At 31.5% G+C, this 16156-nt stretch overlaps 1 protein-coding gene across 2 annotated transcripts in view; it reads left to right on the forward strand.

The window, feature by feature from the left end:
- LOC127276932 (glutamate receptor ionotropic, kainate 2-like) overlaps positions 1-16156 on the forward strand; it is a 588544-nt gene that overhangs the window by 80605 nt on the left and 491783 nt on the right. For both annotated transcript variants that reach the window (XM_051297684.1, XM_051297685.1), the window contains exon 3: positions 3058-3279. In XM_051297684.1, the coding sequence (XP_051153641.1) occupies positions 3058-3279 (222 nt within the window). The remainder of the gene's footprint in view (positions 1-3057; positions 3280-16156) is intronic.

Genomic DNA, 16156 nt, shown 5'->3' on the forward strand with positions numbered 1-16156 from the left:
TTAAAAATCCCTGTAAAGATATTGTACAAGAAAATGTACCTTTTTAGCAACTGCTCGATAGACACTAAATAACACTTAGTAAACAGATGACTTCGGTTAATATTTTATTACATTTGTAATTTACATTTGTGTAAATTGTTTTTTACTTTCCATTTGTTCGTTAACGATACATACGATTTGTTGCCATTTATTCTAACAATTAGACTCTAAAAATATTGCTTTAATTAATATTAATATTCACACACGCGACCTTAAACCGTTCTTGAGCACGAGCCTGCAATAATTTTGCTACCAAGTTTTTGGTAAAACTTTTTCAATTTAAATTGTCTGAATCAAAAAAATTGAATATGATTTTATGTGTTATTACAATCTGATAGACACGAGCTGCTTAAAATATTTCAAATATCTCATTTTAACAAGCTTCTTCCTAAAGTAATTGACTTTTGATTATTTTTTTGAGTTTATAAATGTTGGTAGTATTTGTAACCAAACTAAAACAAAAAATTATAGACCAAAAACTTGTAATCGAAGTCATAGCAAATTTTTGAAAAATACGAGTTTTGGAAAAACGCAATTAAACATAAATAATTGAATAAAACATGATGGGAGAAACTTATGACTTGGTCACTTGTGACCAGTTAAAAAAGCATGGAATAATAAAATAATTTACTGAAAAGAATGGTAACGCTACCACCCACTTCAGAAGCTGGTGGAAGAATCGAACACACGATCATATTGGCGCTTCAATTACTCATCAACTAAATGGATTCCTCAATTTCATTTAAGGGAGCACATGTTTAATAACCTCTAGCGTAGAACTATGCAAAAAAAGAGAAATCGATTTTTTCTAACACAAAAAGAGGACTTCCCTCCCCCACAATATAGCTTGCCTTAAAGTTGTCTCGTAATTGAAAGAAGATGAATGCGCGCTTCAGCGCGCGTTAAACAGCTGGTTACTGTTAAACCTTACAAAATTCCAAAATAGTCTTAATCATCAATTTTTCAAAAATTTCTAAACTGTGAAACATTCGGAAATCCTCGCTTCTAAAAGAAAATAGAATTTGACCTTGGATTACCAAATTTTAATGTCAACGATGTTTCGAGGAATTCGAAAGCTATTTTTTAAGTATTGAGACATCGAATTTTGTCTAGAAACATTAAATTTTTGGTGCTTCTTTAATGGTCGATATATAGACCAATCCCGCAGCTTAAAGGTTAACTCCTTACGCCACGGAAGAACCATCTTGATTTTTCAGTGTCTTGTTTATAATTCTAAGATTAATAAACATATAAAAATTAGATAAATTAAAAATTATTTTCATATGTTTATTTGTTTATCAATTTTAGAATTATAAACAAGACAGTGAAAAATCAGGATGATTCTTCCGTGACGCAAGGAGTTAAATGATCGTCTCTTTAAAACTATGCAAGATAAACCAGATATATTTTTTTTATTTTACTCAGAATTTTAAATATTTGATTCCTCTTTGCATTATTTTAGTGTAAAATTGATCACATTTGAGAAATTTTTGAAAGATTGATGATAAACGACTATTTTTTACGTCTATTTTGGAATTTTGTAAAATTGTAAAGTAGTTATCAGCATTTTTTATCATGGAACATCTTCCTCGATGGCAATAGAAAGATCTGTAGCCAAACTGAAATTTGTAGACGTTAATTTGATAAAAGTGTATACAATAACGCCGAATTAAGCAGTTAGACTGGAAACTGGGTTAACTCATTTTGTTTACAAGATCTTATCTTTAACAGTATCCTGGATTTGTAAGATTTCTTTAATGGATAATTCTAGGTATCGCAGGCAGTGTTTTATAAAACTACGAGTGTTAGCGAGTTCTCGCAACTGAAGGTGTTTTTCGGGATTGGAGAAAGGTTAGACCAGTGGCTTTCCCTATCTCTGGACAACGTATCCGCGAACAAAGCGATTATTCTAAAAGATTATGAACAGTTCCTACGATCTAGAGACGTAGAACATCTTAATTCTAAAGTCGTAAAGTCGTAAAATGAAAAATATTGTAAAAAATGAATTTTACATGTGATCGAACACGCGATCTTATGTGTTTATTATTTTATTTTATTCACGTATTTCTTATATCGAAATTTTAACTTGTGATCATTGTATTAACCTGTTGAGGGCTAAATAGCCGAAACATGTAGTAAATTTTAAAGTATAAACTGTATCAATAAACAAACATCATAACTGTGAAAAGCCTCCAAAAATTATTAGTAAATTCATAACACAGTTCGAAAAATTTAACAATATCAAATTTTGCTGAAAAAATTTTGTTAAATGAATTTGTACAAGAACATGAACGGTTTCATGTGGAAGTACTTGTACATGAATCTACACAAGAATATGTACAATAACATGTTCATTTTCTTGTATACAAATATTAAATATATTTTTTTGTACGAGATATTGTGCAAGATCTTGTATAAGTTCTGATACAAGAAATTTTTCCAAATTCTGGTACCGAAATTGTACAATATCTTGTATATGTTCTCACCAGAACAGGTATAAGTTCAGCTACTGAACATGTACATTTTCTTGTACAAGATCTTGTACAGGGTTTTTCAATAAAGTGTAGCGAAGGAAAAAGTTTATTTCATATACTGATTAACTGTCCCGTGTGTAGTCATATGCACTTAAGAATTTTTCCGGACATTCTTAGGAATAAAGATGGAATTTCTTATTAGCTGTCTATTATGTCTTCTGGAGACATGTTTTGGTCTTAAAAATATCGCGTGGCATTACTGAAACGATATTAGAAAAAAAATTGGATGAGCAATAACTTTTGGGTTGAAATTAGTCAAAGCTTACCATAGCGTAGAATTTAACTTTAGATGTTAGTGTTGCAAAAAATATTTTTTTGAAAATAAGAGGCTTATATTTTGATAGCCTAAAAATGTATATGTATCTTAGCATTAGGTTGCGTAAAAATATTTATAATGATATAATATGAACAGAACGAAAAATGTTGATTATTGACAGATGATCAAAAATCAATCAATAATATAATAAATACTTATATTTTTTAGGTTGAAATGACAGGATTGTCAGGAATTATTAAGTTTGACCACCAGGGATTTAGGTCAGACTTTGTCCTTGACATCATTGAACTAAATACTAAGCATGGTATGAAAAAAATTGGAACCTGGAACAGTACGAAAGGTGTTAATTTTACACGTAGCTACGGTGAAGTATATACAGAAATTGTTGAAAGTCTTCAAAATAAAACCTTCATCGTTACTACAATTTTAGTAAGTTTAAATACTGCCGTAATAACTTAGACGTTTTGCAAATTTTATAATCCATTGGAATAAAACATATTATGCCTAAACCATCAAAAAGTTTAACTGCATCCAAAATTTTATTGATTAGGGTGATTCTTTTATCACTTTTAAGCTAAAATCCGCAGAGATCAAAATCAGTATGGTAAACTATTATAGGAAAAACAACTTTTATTTTATTGACTATAAGACTATAAGAATTTAATCAAAATATTGATTTTTCTTTAATAGAGCACAATTTCTTTATTGATTAAATTTGTACGCTTGAGTCTATTTGAAAATCCACACTTTTGGTAAGACTAAGATGATCAGTCTGCAAAAATACAATGATGTTGTCACACGCCATGCGATCAGCAATCGAATGCGAATTGTTGCCTAGTTTCTTCCATAGAAAATATGCCAGACAATAATAAAAAGTCTTGACACTAACTCTATTGAAAAAATATACGTGTATTCCACGTGTAATTACACGTGTAAATTTGGCCGCATGTAATTACTCGTGTAATTCATAATTTCAACTTGAAAGTAATTTTTTCACTGAAACTTCACGTGTACTTAGACGTATATTTGATACATGAAAACTATAGGTGTGTGCTTGAATGTCCGAGCCGACTTGAGCCCGAGATTGACTAGAGAAATAGAGTACTCAAATTTTTGAAGTTTTTTATACAGCTCGGCTGGAGTTCGAATTAATAGAACTCGGCTCGGCTCAAAAAACGAGAAGCTTGAAAAATCTCGATCGAGCTATGTGCTTTATGCAAACCTATATTTAAAACTTTTTCGAAATTTCAAGAATTGTTACACGTGTAACTAGACGTGTAATCGATAATTTGATATTTCTCGAAAATTTATTAAATTTTTACACGTGTAATAGATACTCTGATATTTCCCAAAAATTTTGTGAAAATGAAAATTTTATGTAAAAAATTCATAAAATTTTTGAGAAATATCAAAGTATCTACACTACTGTCGGAAATTGTGCGACATATGCTTTTTCGACGACTATAAAGTGATTTCTATCTACAAAATTTTAAATTGAGATTGTTTTACATAATTGATTGAGATAAAGAGAATATTAAATAACTATAATAACTTGGAGAATTGATTTAACCTTTGAATTGACTTACGTCGAGTATATTGGAAGATTCAATTCTGAGGAATTCCAAAGGTAAATATACGAAAGAGTCAAGAGACTCTTAACAAATTATACATTCAACATCCTTACACATACATTACATTCACACGTAAAATTGTATTTGAATACAGAATACTGTACTATTGTATTACTTGGGTTTTTACACAATATATATTTATATACAACTATTTAAATATTTGTTTAACCTTGTCTTTTAAATATTCCTAAACCAATTGTTCTATTAATATAGAATCTCAACCAACTCACTGAATAATAGTAAGGTAAGAAGGGGATCCACTACCTATACAATATAATTTGTCCGAAGGGCAACGTATGTTAAAGTACCAAGATCTTTTCAAGTTTTTGAAAACATCAATCTTTGATTGATATTTATAAAAACTATTTTTCAAAATTCATCTTTAACAAACTGGTGGCAGCGGTGGGATTCTTTCCTTATATTTTTGAGAATAATTTGTTTCGGAAAGAAAATTTTTTTTACACATAAATTTTACACAAAACATTTACACAAATGATTGTTATGTGAATTAATATGAATACATGGTTTATTTAAAAACATGTTTATCTACAAGTGCGGGTATATCAGGTAGATTTTTTTTGTGTTCGCTAACGTCGATCATAAGGCAAAGTAACTATCTTTGCGTGCCGTAAATCTCTGGTTTCTTTAATAAAACGTGAAATTTCCTAGAATAACCTCACCGGAAGTGTGTAGCCACTTGGACAAGTAAGAGGATTAAAAAAAGCCCGCGAGGGAAGAATTACGGTCAACAAATTTGGGGAATTTTAATCGTTGATAAAATTTTGTTTTTCGTTGCATAAAATAAATTGTGGAAAGAGAATCAATTAAAAAGAAATAATTTCGCGAATTAAATTGATGACAGATATTGCGAAACAGTCTCTGAACTAGACATATGTGTAATCGAGTACGTGTTCAGCTTACAATGCAGGTTATTCGATCAGTAGTTAACATACGCTAAAGGAATGCCAGTCTAATTCCGTTAAAAATTAAAATTGTTTAGACATCTTATTTTGTTTTTCAATGTCTTCTTTAATTTTAAATGAAATTATCTCTACAGTAGTACAAGAAACGTAGAAAGTAAATTTCACAAGCCAGGATTTAATCGACGGACAAGTGGAATTTACATTGACTGCTGAAACTAAATATAATTACATTTCGTCGGAATTATTGAATGTCGATTATTTAGAGTGTGATAGAGAAACGGTATATCTCCTAGAAGAAGAATTTTTATGTGTCGGAGGAATTGAAATATAAGTAGAAGGTCAGGAAGTTTATTTCGACGTGGTCGAACCAGTTTACCCTACAGTAGAAAAATTAAAGTTGGCGATCATAGGGTGGAAAACAGCAGGTGGAAAAGGTTGGCTAAATCACCCTTTAATACACGCGTATTTTGCTAGTTTCTATTTATAAATTTATCTAGAAAAATAAAGCAAAATAAACAGAAAATTTAAACGGTACAACTTTAGCTGAAATATACAGTAACCGTACAGATTTAGGATATTCAGCGATATTAGCAAATCCTAGAAATATGCAGGTAACAAGAGTGGAAAACGCTTCCATAATGCATCAAGCCTTAGCACAATCATTAACTATTCAACAAGCAATAGCAAATGTCCTTATGTTTGACGGTAAAAATTTGTCTGTTATAGACTTTATACAAGATGTAGTTAATGGATCCGCTTGTATCACAGGACCATCAGAAACAGCATTTACAGTTGCAATGATTGCTAAACTATCAAATAGTGCGCGAGATTGTACTAGAAATAAGCAATTCAGGAAGTTGACAGATTTGTTAGATCTTTTAAAAAAAAGATTTGCCCCAGGTCTACCCTACTGTCATTATCTCATGTTAATTATGGAATTACGAATGCATAGAGGAAAGAATATAGAAGAATTAAATGATAGATGACAAAGTTACAAAGGAGGATCTAGATCAGCACTACAAACCAAATATGCTAGCAATATAGCAAATCCTATAATTGCATTAAAATCCTTTTTACAAGCGCTACCTGATGATATTTCATCTAAGGTAGATGATAAAGATCCTCAAAACATGGAAGAAGTAATAGTATATGCTAAACGAGAGCAAGAAAAAAACAACAGATCAAATAAAAATGGTTACACTTACTATCGCGCTAATCACAACGGTGATAATTTTAGACAGAACCCAAACAGATATCAGGAGAATAGAGACAGAAATCATCACAATTATAACAATCAGGGCAATTTTAATACACCCGTACAAAATTTTCAACAAAGATATAGGAATGTAGGTAACGGCAAAAACTTTAGTGATAGATATAATAATTATAACCCTGCACCTAACCGATTTCCACCAGATTTTAATAGAAATAGTAGTCAAAACTTTAACGATAGAAATAGAGACTATTGGACAGGACAATATCAAGGACAGTATCAAAATAATGGGTTTCAAAATTTTCATCAAAACGAATTTAGATAGACTGGAAGATGTAACGAATCGGGAGCTTTAAACTGGAGTCCAATTCGTCGGGAAGGCGCGGCGACGAAGTTGAGCCATCAAACGCGTTCAGGCGATGTGAGTACTCTAGAGAATACACAATCTAAACGATGAATAAATTTCTAGAAGAATCTCCAGCAACAGAGTTAGAAGAGGATCAATTAATCAAGAAAAAAACTAAATTTTTCATTGATACTGGAGCAGGTATCAACGTAATTAAAGGTTCAGCATTGAAAAGTGAAGCCATAGTAAATGGAAATCGCACATAACCGGTATCACCTCTGATAAAGTATATACTATTGGGACAATGGATATATTACTTTTGAAAAATAAACACATTTTTGATGTGGTAGAAGATGATTTCCCGACAGCAGCAGATAGAGTCCTAGGAAGACCTTATTTGAGAGAAGAAAGAGCGAAATTAGATTTTTTTATAATATGATAGCCACAGAATCGAAACCGACGGAACCGATACTTTTTATTGATATCGAGTCAAGAGCATCAAATAACGAAATGAAAGACAAGGTAAACCAGGTACCACGTTTATTTAGAATCAAAGCTAGGTCGCATCAGAGAGTAAAAATACCATTGCAAAATACTGATCTACAAGAAAGTTAATTGCCCATAATAGAAACAAGACAAGGGGTTTATTTAGGAGAAGCTTTAGTAAAACAAAAAGGGAATAAATGTAAAATAATGTCAATTAACACTACGGATAAAGATATCAAAATATAAGTTACACCTCAAGAATTATTAGCTTTTCAGTATGCTGAATCTAATAGCGAACAAGAAAATATAAAACCAGAAAATTGCACTAAATTAATACTGGAAAAGATGGAACTACATTCCTTAAATCCAGAAGAACAGCGATATGTAGAAAAATAGGTTAGGTTAGGACAAGATAGATTTTTATTGCCAGGAGATAAATTTCCAGTTACACCATTAGGTAAACATTACATTCCAACATCCGACAAAAATCCGGTAAAATGTAAACTGAGACGGAATAATTTGTTATTAAGAAAAAATATAATAAAATGAGAATAAATGATCAAAGTTAGAATTATAAAATTATTCCTCACCCAGCGCGACCGGGTTCAGATTTGCTGGGGCTCTATTTGACAATAAAAAATAAAATAAGTTAAGTTGCATGCGGACGCCAGTTAATTTATTAATTAAAATTAACAAAAGACTTAGATCACAGGGAGGGAAGTTGGTGAACCCAAATACAAAATATAAAAATAAAATATTAAGCGACTTCCAGGAATATAAAATTTATTACAAAAGATCAAATTAAATATACATTAAACACTTACTTGAAGATCAATAATGATCAAATACCGACTCTTTGACAATAATGAGATAGACAATAATTTCCAATATCTTTCTTTCATACAATATCAGATCTATAATTTGATCAATAAAATGTTGAGCGGATAATGTAATGAAATAGTATTTGAGATATTAATATGATAAATGAGCCTACCAAATTTTATCTAAATCCATTAAAACCTGTTAAAGTTATCTTCTAAACAAAAAAGGGATCCACACACACACACACACATACATACATCCGGACAATTGATCAGGATCTCATATAACATGTTTCTATAAAGAAAAAAATTTGTTTCCGCCACTTTGAAAAGTTTTATAAATGAAAGGACTACAAAGCTTCATCCACGAGGAAGCAAAAAAATAAAATAATAAGTAAAAGTGATTAATGTCTGAAAAGAAATGATTAGTTGTCATGTTTGATTCTAAATTTATTTTATTTCGTCCCATTCTCTATGATCTTCATTTAAATAAGCGGAAATTATAGGTTTTATTGATATACTCGCTCTACCGGATTACACTAAGGATGAGCTAACGGGGTAGAGATATGCCTAACGACTCTGGCTAATAAGTACGCTTTGACATCTTTATTTATAAATTCTTTCCCGTTATCTGTCACGATAGACTCCGGTGTTCTTCAATAATCAAAAACGGTGTCAAGTATATTGACAACAATTTTACCCGTTCGGTGTCGGACCGCGAACAGTTTAATAAACTTTGTATATAAATCATGAACGACAATAATATCAGAATTTCTCTTCTTAGTTCGAGTTTGAGACACTATTGTATCAATCGATAATTGAGCCCACGGTAACCGAAAGGATCGCGTAGTTAACCTAGCTTTAATAGGGTTTTGATTAAATCATGATTCTTACGAAGTACTATCAATATATTTGAAGGCTTTACTACTTTCTTTCAAGGATTCTTATCATCGATCACAGCCTTTTCGAAATCTGGACGAAAATTGAATAATTCGTCATTTTCAATTTTTCAATCATCAAATCGACTGGGATGATTCTTAACCAAGTCAAATTTGGTTTTATACCAATTCTGATCGCAAATCGAAGCTAACTGAATTCGACCCTGTACAGCATCTTTCACAACTTTTTCCCAACCAGACGGATCTACATCTATGTCAAACATATGCGAGAGAGCATCTGGCGCCTCATTTAAAGTGCCCTTACGATGTTCGACAGTCATATCCTGCTCATATAAAAGATTGCCCATATAGCTAGACGACCTACAGAAGTTTTGAGTCCATGCAACCATTGCAAAGCTTGGTGATCTGTGATGACGGTAAATGGTATGCCTTCCAAATAACACCTATGTTTCTCAACAGCCCAAACAACTGCTAAGCTCTCTTTTTCCGTGGTCGTATAGTGAAGTTCTGCACCTCTTAATAGACCACTCAAAACCTCTATCAATATTTCCCTTCCAGAATCAGGATCTTTTTGAACAAGGATCGCATCTAGACCAAAAGCACTAGCATCGGTATATAAAATAAATAGCTGTCCTGGTATAGGAACATAAAGACAAGGAGCATCGATCAAAACCTTCTTTACTTCGTTAAAACATTTTTTTTCAACTTCTGTCCATCTCCATTGAACCTTGACGCTAGTAAGCATATTTCATGGACCCTGTATTCTAGCGATATTCTTTAAATGCCTATGATACCAATGAACTAGACCGTTAAACTGACGCAACTTAGTCCTATCTGTTGGAACAGGAAAATCAATGATTGGTTCTATCTTCTCAAGATTGGGTCTCATTCCCAACTCGTCAACAATATATCCGAGAAACTTGACCTCTTTACAGGCAAAACTGCTTTTCTCTCGATTGATTTGCAATTTAGCCTCGCGAAAAACATCGAAGAGAAGAGACAAAATTTCGAGATGATCGTCGAAAGTCTCAGTCACAATGATCCAATCGTCAAGATAGGTAAATACCTGAACCTGAATTGCGAAAGGATTGATATCATATTATGCAAAGAATAAGCAGGCTTTTTGGTTTTACGATTGAGGGGTTGATAATTAATACGAAACCTCAATCCAACATTGGCTTTCGGAGCGATGTGGAATACTGTCTTCCAATTCAATTACGTGTTCAACCAAATCAATTAAACTAGTACTTTCTCTGTCAAATTTTATAAATTCCTCATCAAGAAAATTCTTTAATCTCCCAGATTCATCTGTCGAAAGACTCTGAAGAAAACTGGAACCTGTGCGACGATGCGATAATGAATAGACATGTTTACCACCTGCTAAGCTCCAACTTTTGTCAAAAGGAACAAGTTTGCCTTTGAAATTCAACCAAAAGTCCATTCCAAAAATCAAATCACTTGATAACCCCGACAAGATACTGAACCACTGAGGTCCATAAACATCGCCTATTGCAATCACAAATAATATCCCACCTTTAGTTTTGACCACCAATCTATCACCTTACCTAACTCCCCTCTCAGAAACAGAATCAGGAGTCAAGTCCTGTACCTGATAATGCTTCACGCGATTATAAACTGTTTCGTTCAGAAATGAGCTTACGCTACCACTGTCTATAATACCCGAGATCATTTCCCAAAAAATGGAAACCGCAACCGGGATCCTGACAGTTTTCACCGGTTCTGAAAGAGAATCGCCAGGGCAATATACCCTCCTGTGGGAAAGACGATGCACCACGTGAGACGGCAATCCAAAAGGTTTCCAATTTCTTATCAAACATTGACACAACAAAATTACATTGAATTAGAAAAGGATAGTGAAGAATCTGAAACGGAAGAGTCAATACAAGAAAATAAAGAAATACCTATACTACGACAAAGTTATAGTGTATTACCCTCACTAAGTAAAGTAAGGGAAGATTTGGAAGAAACTACATCCTCTAAGGAAGATGAAGTATTTTATAATAAAAGTCCAACAAGAAGACTTCAAGAAGATGAAATAATGATACAAGTTAGTCCCCCCATAAGCAGTTCAGATGAAGAGTTAGTTGTGAATAATAATGAAGTACATGAAATAGATAAACTTCAAGAAGAACAAATTCAAACAGAAAATGAAAATGAAGTGAACAAAGAAAATAATGTAGAAAATGAAAGGAAAGAAAATAAAGTAATAGAAAAAGAAATATTAGAAGATATCAGGGAATCTATAAAGTGGTTCGATATGAGCATTGCAGAACATCTGTCATATTTTTGGGATCATGAAATAACAGAAAGACAAAAAGAACCAGAAATTCAAGAAGGACAACAAGAAAAAGTTAGAACAATAGATGAGATAATTGCAGAATTACAAAAATTAAATAAAGATTTAGAAAAAACAACAATTCAGAAAAAAGAAAAAATCGAACAGAAGAATCACAAAAATTTACTGAAAGAATAAAGAAGTCGGTAATTAAATCTCAGAAGAGTACTGTTGAGAGAAAATGTCAAATCAATTCGAATTCAACGACACATAGTAACACTAGACGATTTCGAACCATCGTGGGTCAATAAAATAGTAGAATGTTGATATACAAATTCAAGTGTATTTCGGAGAGATAATGATACCTTCAAAAGAATACAGGACTAAAATAATTGCTACATATCATGATAGTCTAATTGCGGGTCACGAAGGAGTAAATAAAACTTATCACGGGATTAGAGAAAAATATACGTGACCAGGCTTAAGACAAGATATCACTGAGTACATAAGAAAATGAAGAAGCTGTGCACAAAAGAAAATAGTAAGGAATCGAAATAAAGAAAACATGATAATTACAGATACGCCCCTAGACGCATGGGATAAAGTATCTCTTGACACCGTTGTAAAATTACCAACTACAGCAGATAACAACTGTAACGTTCTAACAATGCAAGATCAGCTCAGCTAATATAGTATTTTCGTAGCAATACCTGATATTAGCGCTACCACGATCGCACATGCAATAGCCACTAATCTATCCTCAGTATACGGAGCACCAAAATGTATACTCGCTGATCAAGGCAGATCGTTTACAAGTGACCTCTTAAGGGGGCAGTAGGGGTTTATTATACACATTTTCTAGAATTTAATTTAAATATTAAAATTTATTTCTACATCTAAGTTTTTTTAAAACGTAAAAGTACATGTTTAAACGTGATAAATACAATTTTTTTTCAATTTTAATATTTTTTTTTGGAGAGACATTGGTTTGAAGAAACCTCTGCAGATTCCTTGTACGCATGGAAACTGGAGTTTGGATAATCTGAAAACAAAAAACGAAGCATTTTCTTAAAAATTAGAACTGTAGTTCCAAACTAAAAACTTTTACCCCCGACAAAAATTAACAAAATGGGGGAAGTTTCTTTTTTAACGTGTTTTTGCAACTAAAATTGTTTAAAAATAAGGTTAAATATTAATGAATATTAATGTTTGTAGTTCTGACCACAGAGGGTTAATCATAGAAGAATCCCTGAAAATTTGAGCTCAATCGGTCTAATCGTTTTTTTTAAATCGTGCCCACCAGATTGAAAATCGTTGTTTTGAGAAAAAGGCGTTTAAAGTTTTGTTCGCAGAAATGAAGGAGCCTGTTTTATAGGTTGGATCAAATTTTACCTTTTTGACAAAAATTAATAAAACTCAGTATATAAAGGTTTTTAAGGTCGCTGATTTCAAATCTGATGTCAGATTTACAAAATTCAAATAGTTGATCCAATATGGCGGACGATTTTTTTTAATTCATTGGATTCGCTTGAATTTTATTACTCGAAGGTTTTTGGGTTCTCTAAATTCAAATCTGATGTCGGATTTTCAAAATTCAAAATGGCGGATCCAAAATTCGGACAATTTTTTTAAAATTCATTTGATTCGCTTGAATTTTATTTCTTCAGTGTTTTTGAGTAGGCTGAATTCAAATCAGGTGTCAGATTTTCAAAATTCAAAATGGCGGATGTAATATGGTAGATAAAATATCAAAATTTCTGACAAAATTAACGAAACTCAGTTTTTAGAGGTATTCAAGGTTGATTGTAAAAGTGAATGATAATAATAAACAACAGTAAAATTGTTAAGTTGAAACGTTACAGGCCATCCAACCTACAAAGATCTCCTTTATAGAAAATATTTAAAAAATTGTCTTACTTTCAATCAGCGATGCCTGCTCCATACATTATTCCCTCAGCTTCTTCATATGTATCATGTTCTTGCAACCTCTCGTTTCTAATTTCCATTCTGCGTTCTTTGGTAGTTTTAGAGCTACGACGATTCGCTGATTCAATTCGCGCTTTGTCTTGTCGTTGTTATTTTGAGTGCTTGCTCCTAAGCATCTTTGCAGTAAATCGTTCTTTGTGAGATCTTGATAAACACTTTTTAAAAAAGGTTGAACTTCTTCTGACAACGCTAGAGGATGTTTAAAATCTTTTAATTTTTTCGTTGTTTCTGCTACACGATATTTACACCAAGATTCAGTACCTTTTAGACATTTTGAATGTTGAGGATTATCGTCGGTCGAGATTTTGTGATAGTAGGTTGCCCATATAGCATTTCTCATATCATCAATAGAATTAGGATTTCGACGTACAACTAATTCATAATACGTAGATAATTTTTTCATAACTTTATTCGTAAATGCAACAGTTTTTACTTTATGTTTTACTTCAGTCTTTTTCAAATTCTTTTTCGTTACGATCGATTTTATTTTGGTCGAAACTACAGTTGCTTTCTTAGATGTTTTCTTACTTTCTGATTTAGAAGACTCTCGTTCGGCAGGTTCTAAAGGTTTTTTTGACTTTCACAATTGTGTAATCCGTTTTTTTACCTCTGTTGATCTTTTGTATACACGCTTTTTAACATGTACAACACATTCCCTTCTTTTCATACTTACAACATCACCGTACGGTTCAACATCTTTTAGCAACAAAAGTTTTTGTATTGACATCAACGTTAGCAGCTACCTCAAAAACCCCTAGAAATCAATTTTCATGAAAATCTTATAATTTTGGTTATAATTTTTCCGACATATTGGATCGGCAATTTTGAATTTTGAAAATCTTAATTTCGATTTATTTTATCACCAACCATTGTAGCGTTTATTAGCTTTAATCACTAGTTAAGAATGAAACACTATATCTAAAATGTAAAGACAAGGAACATGAAACCTACCAAATAAGAGGAATAAGAATAATTCATATAAATACAAAATGCATACTAACAATTAACTCGGTACAGTTGCCAATATTAGCGATAAGTGAAAATTCACACCAATACATATATAAACTAAAATTAGAACTAAAACTAGAATACATATCACCCATAACAAGGAAATTAAATCCACAAAGAATCAACGACGAAAAGGATAAATTACACCCGTATTGGAGAAAAATGGAAACGGACGAAAAACTAAAAGAACTGGAAAAAGAATTAAAAACACAAAGCCTACACACACTAGTACAATTAGAACACAATTATTATTCGAATTCTATATTAGCAGGGTGTCGATTATGTAATTTGATTTGACGTCAAAATCAAATTCATTTTAACGTCAATGTCAAATTTAATTCAACAAATTCATTGTTTTATTTAACTTAGACATTAAATTAGAAGTTAATTTTTTATTTCAATTTAACGTCGCATTCAAATTTATTTTTTGATAGCAATTTGACGTATTGCAATCAAAAAATAAATTTGACGTCGAAGTCAAATCAAATTACATAATCAACTCCCAGTGTGCATTACACTAACTATAATCATAATAATAGGTCAAATAATAATTTGTACAAAGAGGAAAAAAAGCATTCATGACAACAGCAATATGTCCAAAAGGAAAAAGAAATCAACAAAAAATATTGAAGAAAATTACGAAATACCCTTTCTAACACTGTTCAAAACATAAACACCATAAATAACGAAACGGAAGGAAATGCAAGTCTAGGAAATCCATCGACGGAAACAAAAATCTTCTACAACAAGAATAAATCGAGAGGAGTATTAAGACAAGATATAGATATACATTGAAAAAAGAGAAATTCAAAATAACGCGGAACTAAGTTTAAAATAAAAATATATTATACATTTAAAAATTCCCCAATTTAAACTAATCGTTAAACACATGTACTTAAATATACACATACAACAATACTGTACAGGAATACCTAAGTAGATGGTAACGATTAGCAGTAGTAGAACCCGGACTAATCTAAAAAATAAACAAAGACGGAAGTACCCCTAATAGGTACAACGTCTAATATATAGATTTTTTTGTTGTGATTGTTTGATCCTCAGTCGTTGTTGTCATAATGAAATTAAAAAGTTGACACTCAGGATACATATGGGCCCACTCAAATCCTATAATATTCACCTACAAAAAGGGCATTATTTAGACAAAATTACAAAAGAAATTTTATTTCTTTTGTAATTTTATCATAAAAAAGAACATGAAAAGAAAACTTACTTTTAATAATATAAAAACGAGAACAAGCCAGTCGCTGAACACTGCAACATTTTTCCTACAAAAAGGGTTTTATTTAAAAAAAATACAGTAAGAAAAAAAACAATAAAAATAACACGGAAAGAAAACTCACCATAAAAATCATATAACACTGGAAGACTAAACGAGAAATTCCAATACTTTTCCTACAAAAAGGGTTTTATTTAGAAAAATACAGTAAAAAACAATAAAAATAACAAGGAAAGAAAACTCAGCATAAAAATCATATAACACTGGAAGACTAAACGGAAAAACCAACATTTTTCATACAAAAAGGGCTTTATTTTAAAAAGGTGTATACCAAAAAAAAAAAGGTAATATACCACTTTTTTTGATATGGAAAAGTGGTATATTACATTTAAAAAAAATAAATAAAAAAAAGTAACTCACAAAGTATAAAATAAACACTATAAAATTTTCTTTAATTGAA

The sequence above is a fragment of the Leptopilina boulardi genome, unplaced genomic scaffold (genome assembly GCF_019393585.1).
Source record: "Leptopilina boulardi isolate dan_hultmark-lab unplaced genomic scaffold, ZJU_Lbou_2.1 LbouV2_156, whole genome shotgun sequence".
Lineage (NCBI taxonomy): Eukaryota > Metazoa > Arthropoda > Insecta > Hymenoptera > Figitidae > Leptopilina > Leptopilina boulardi.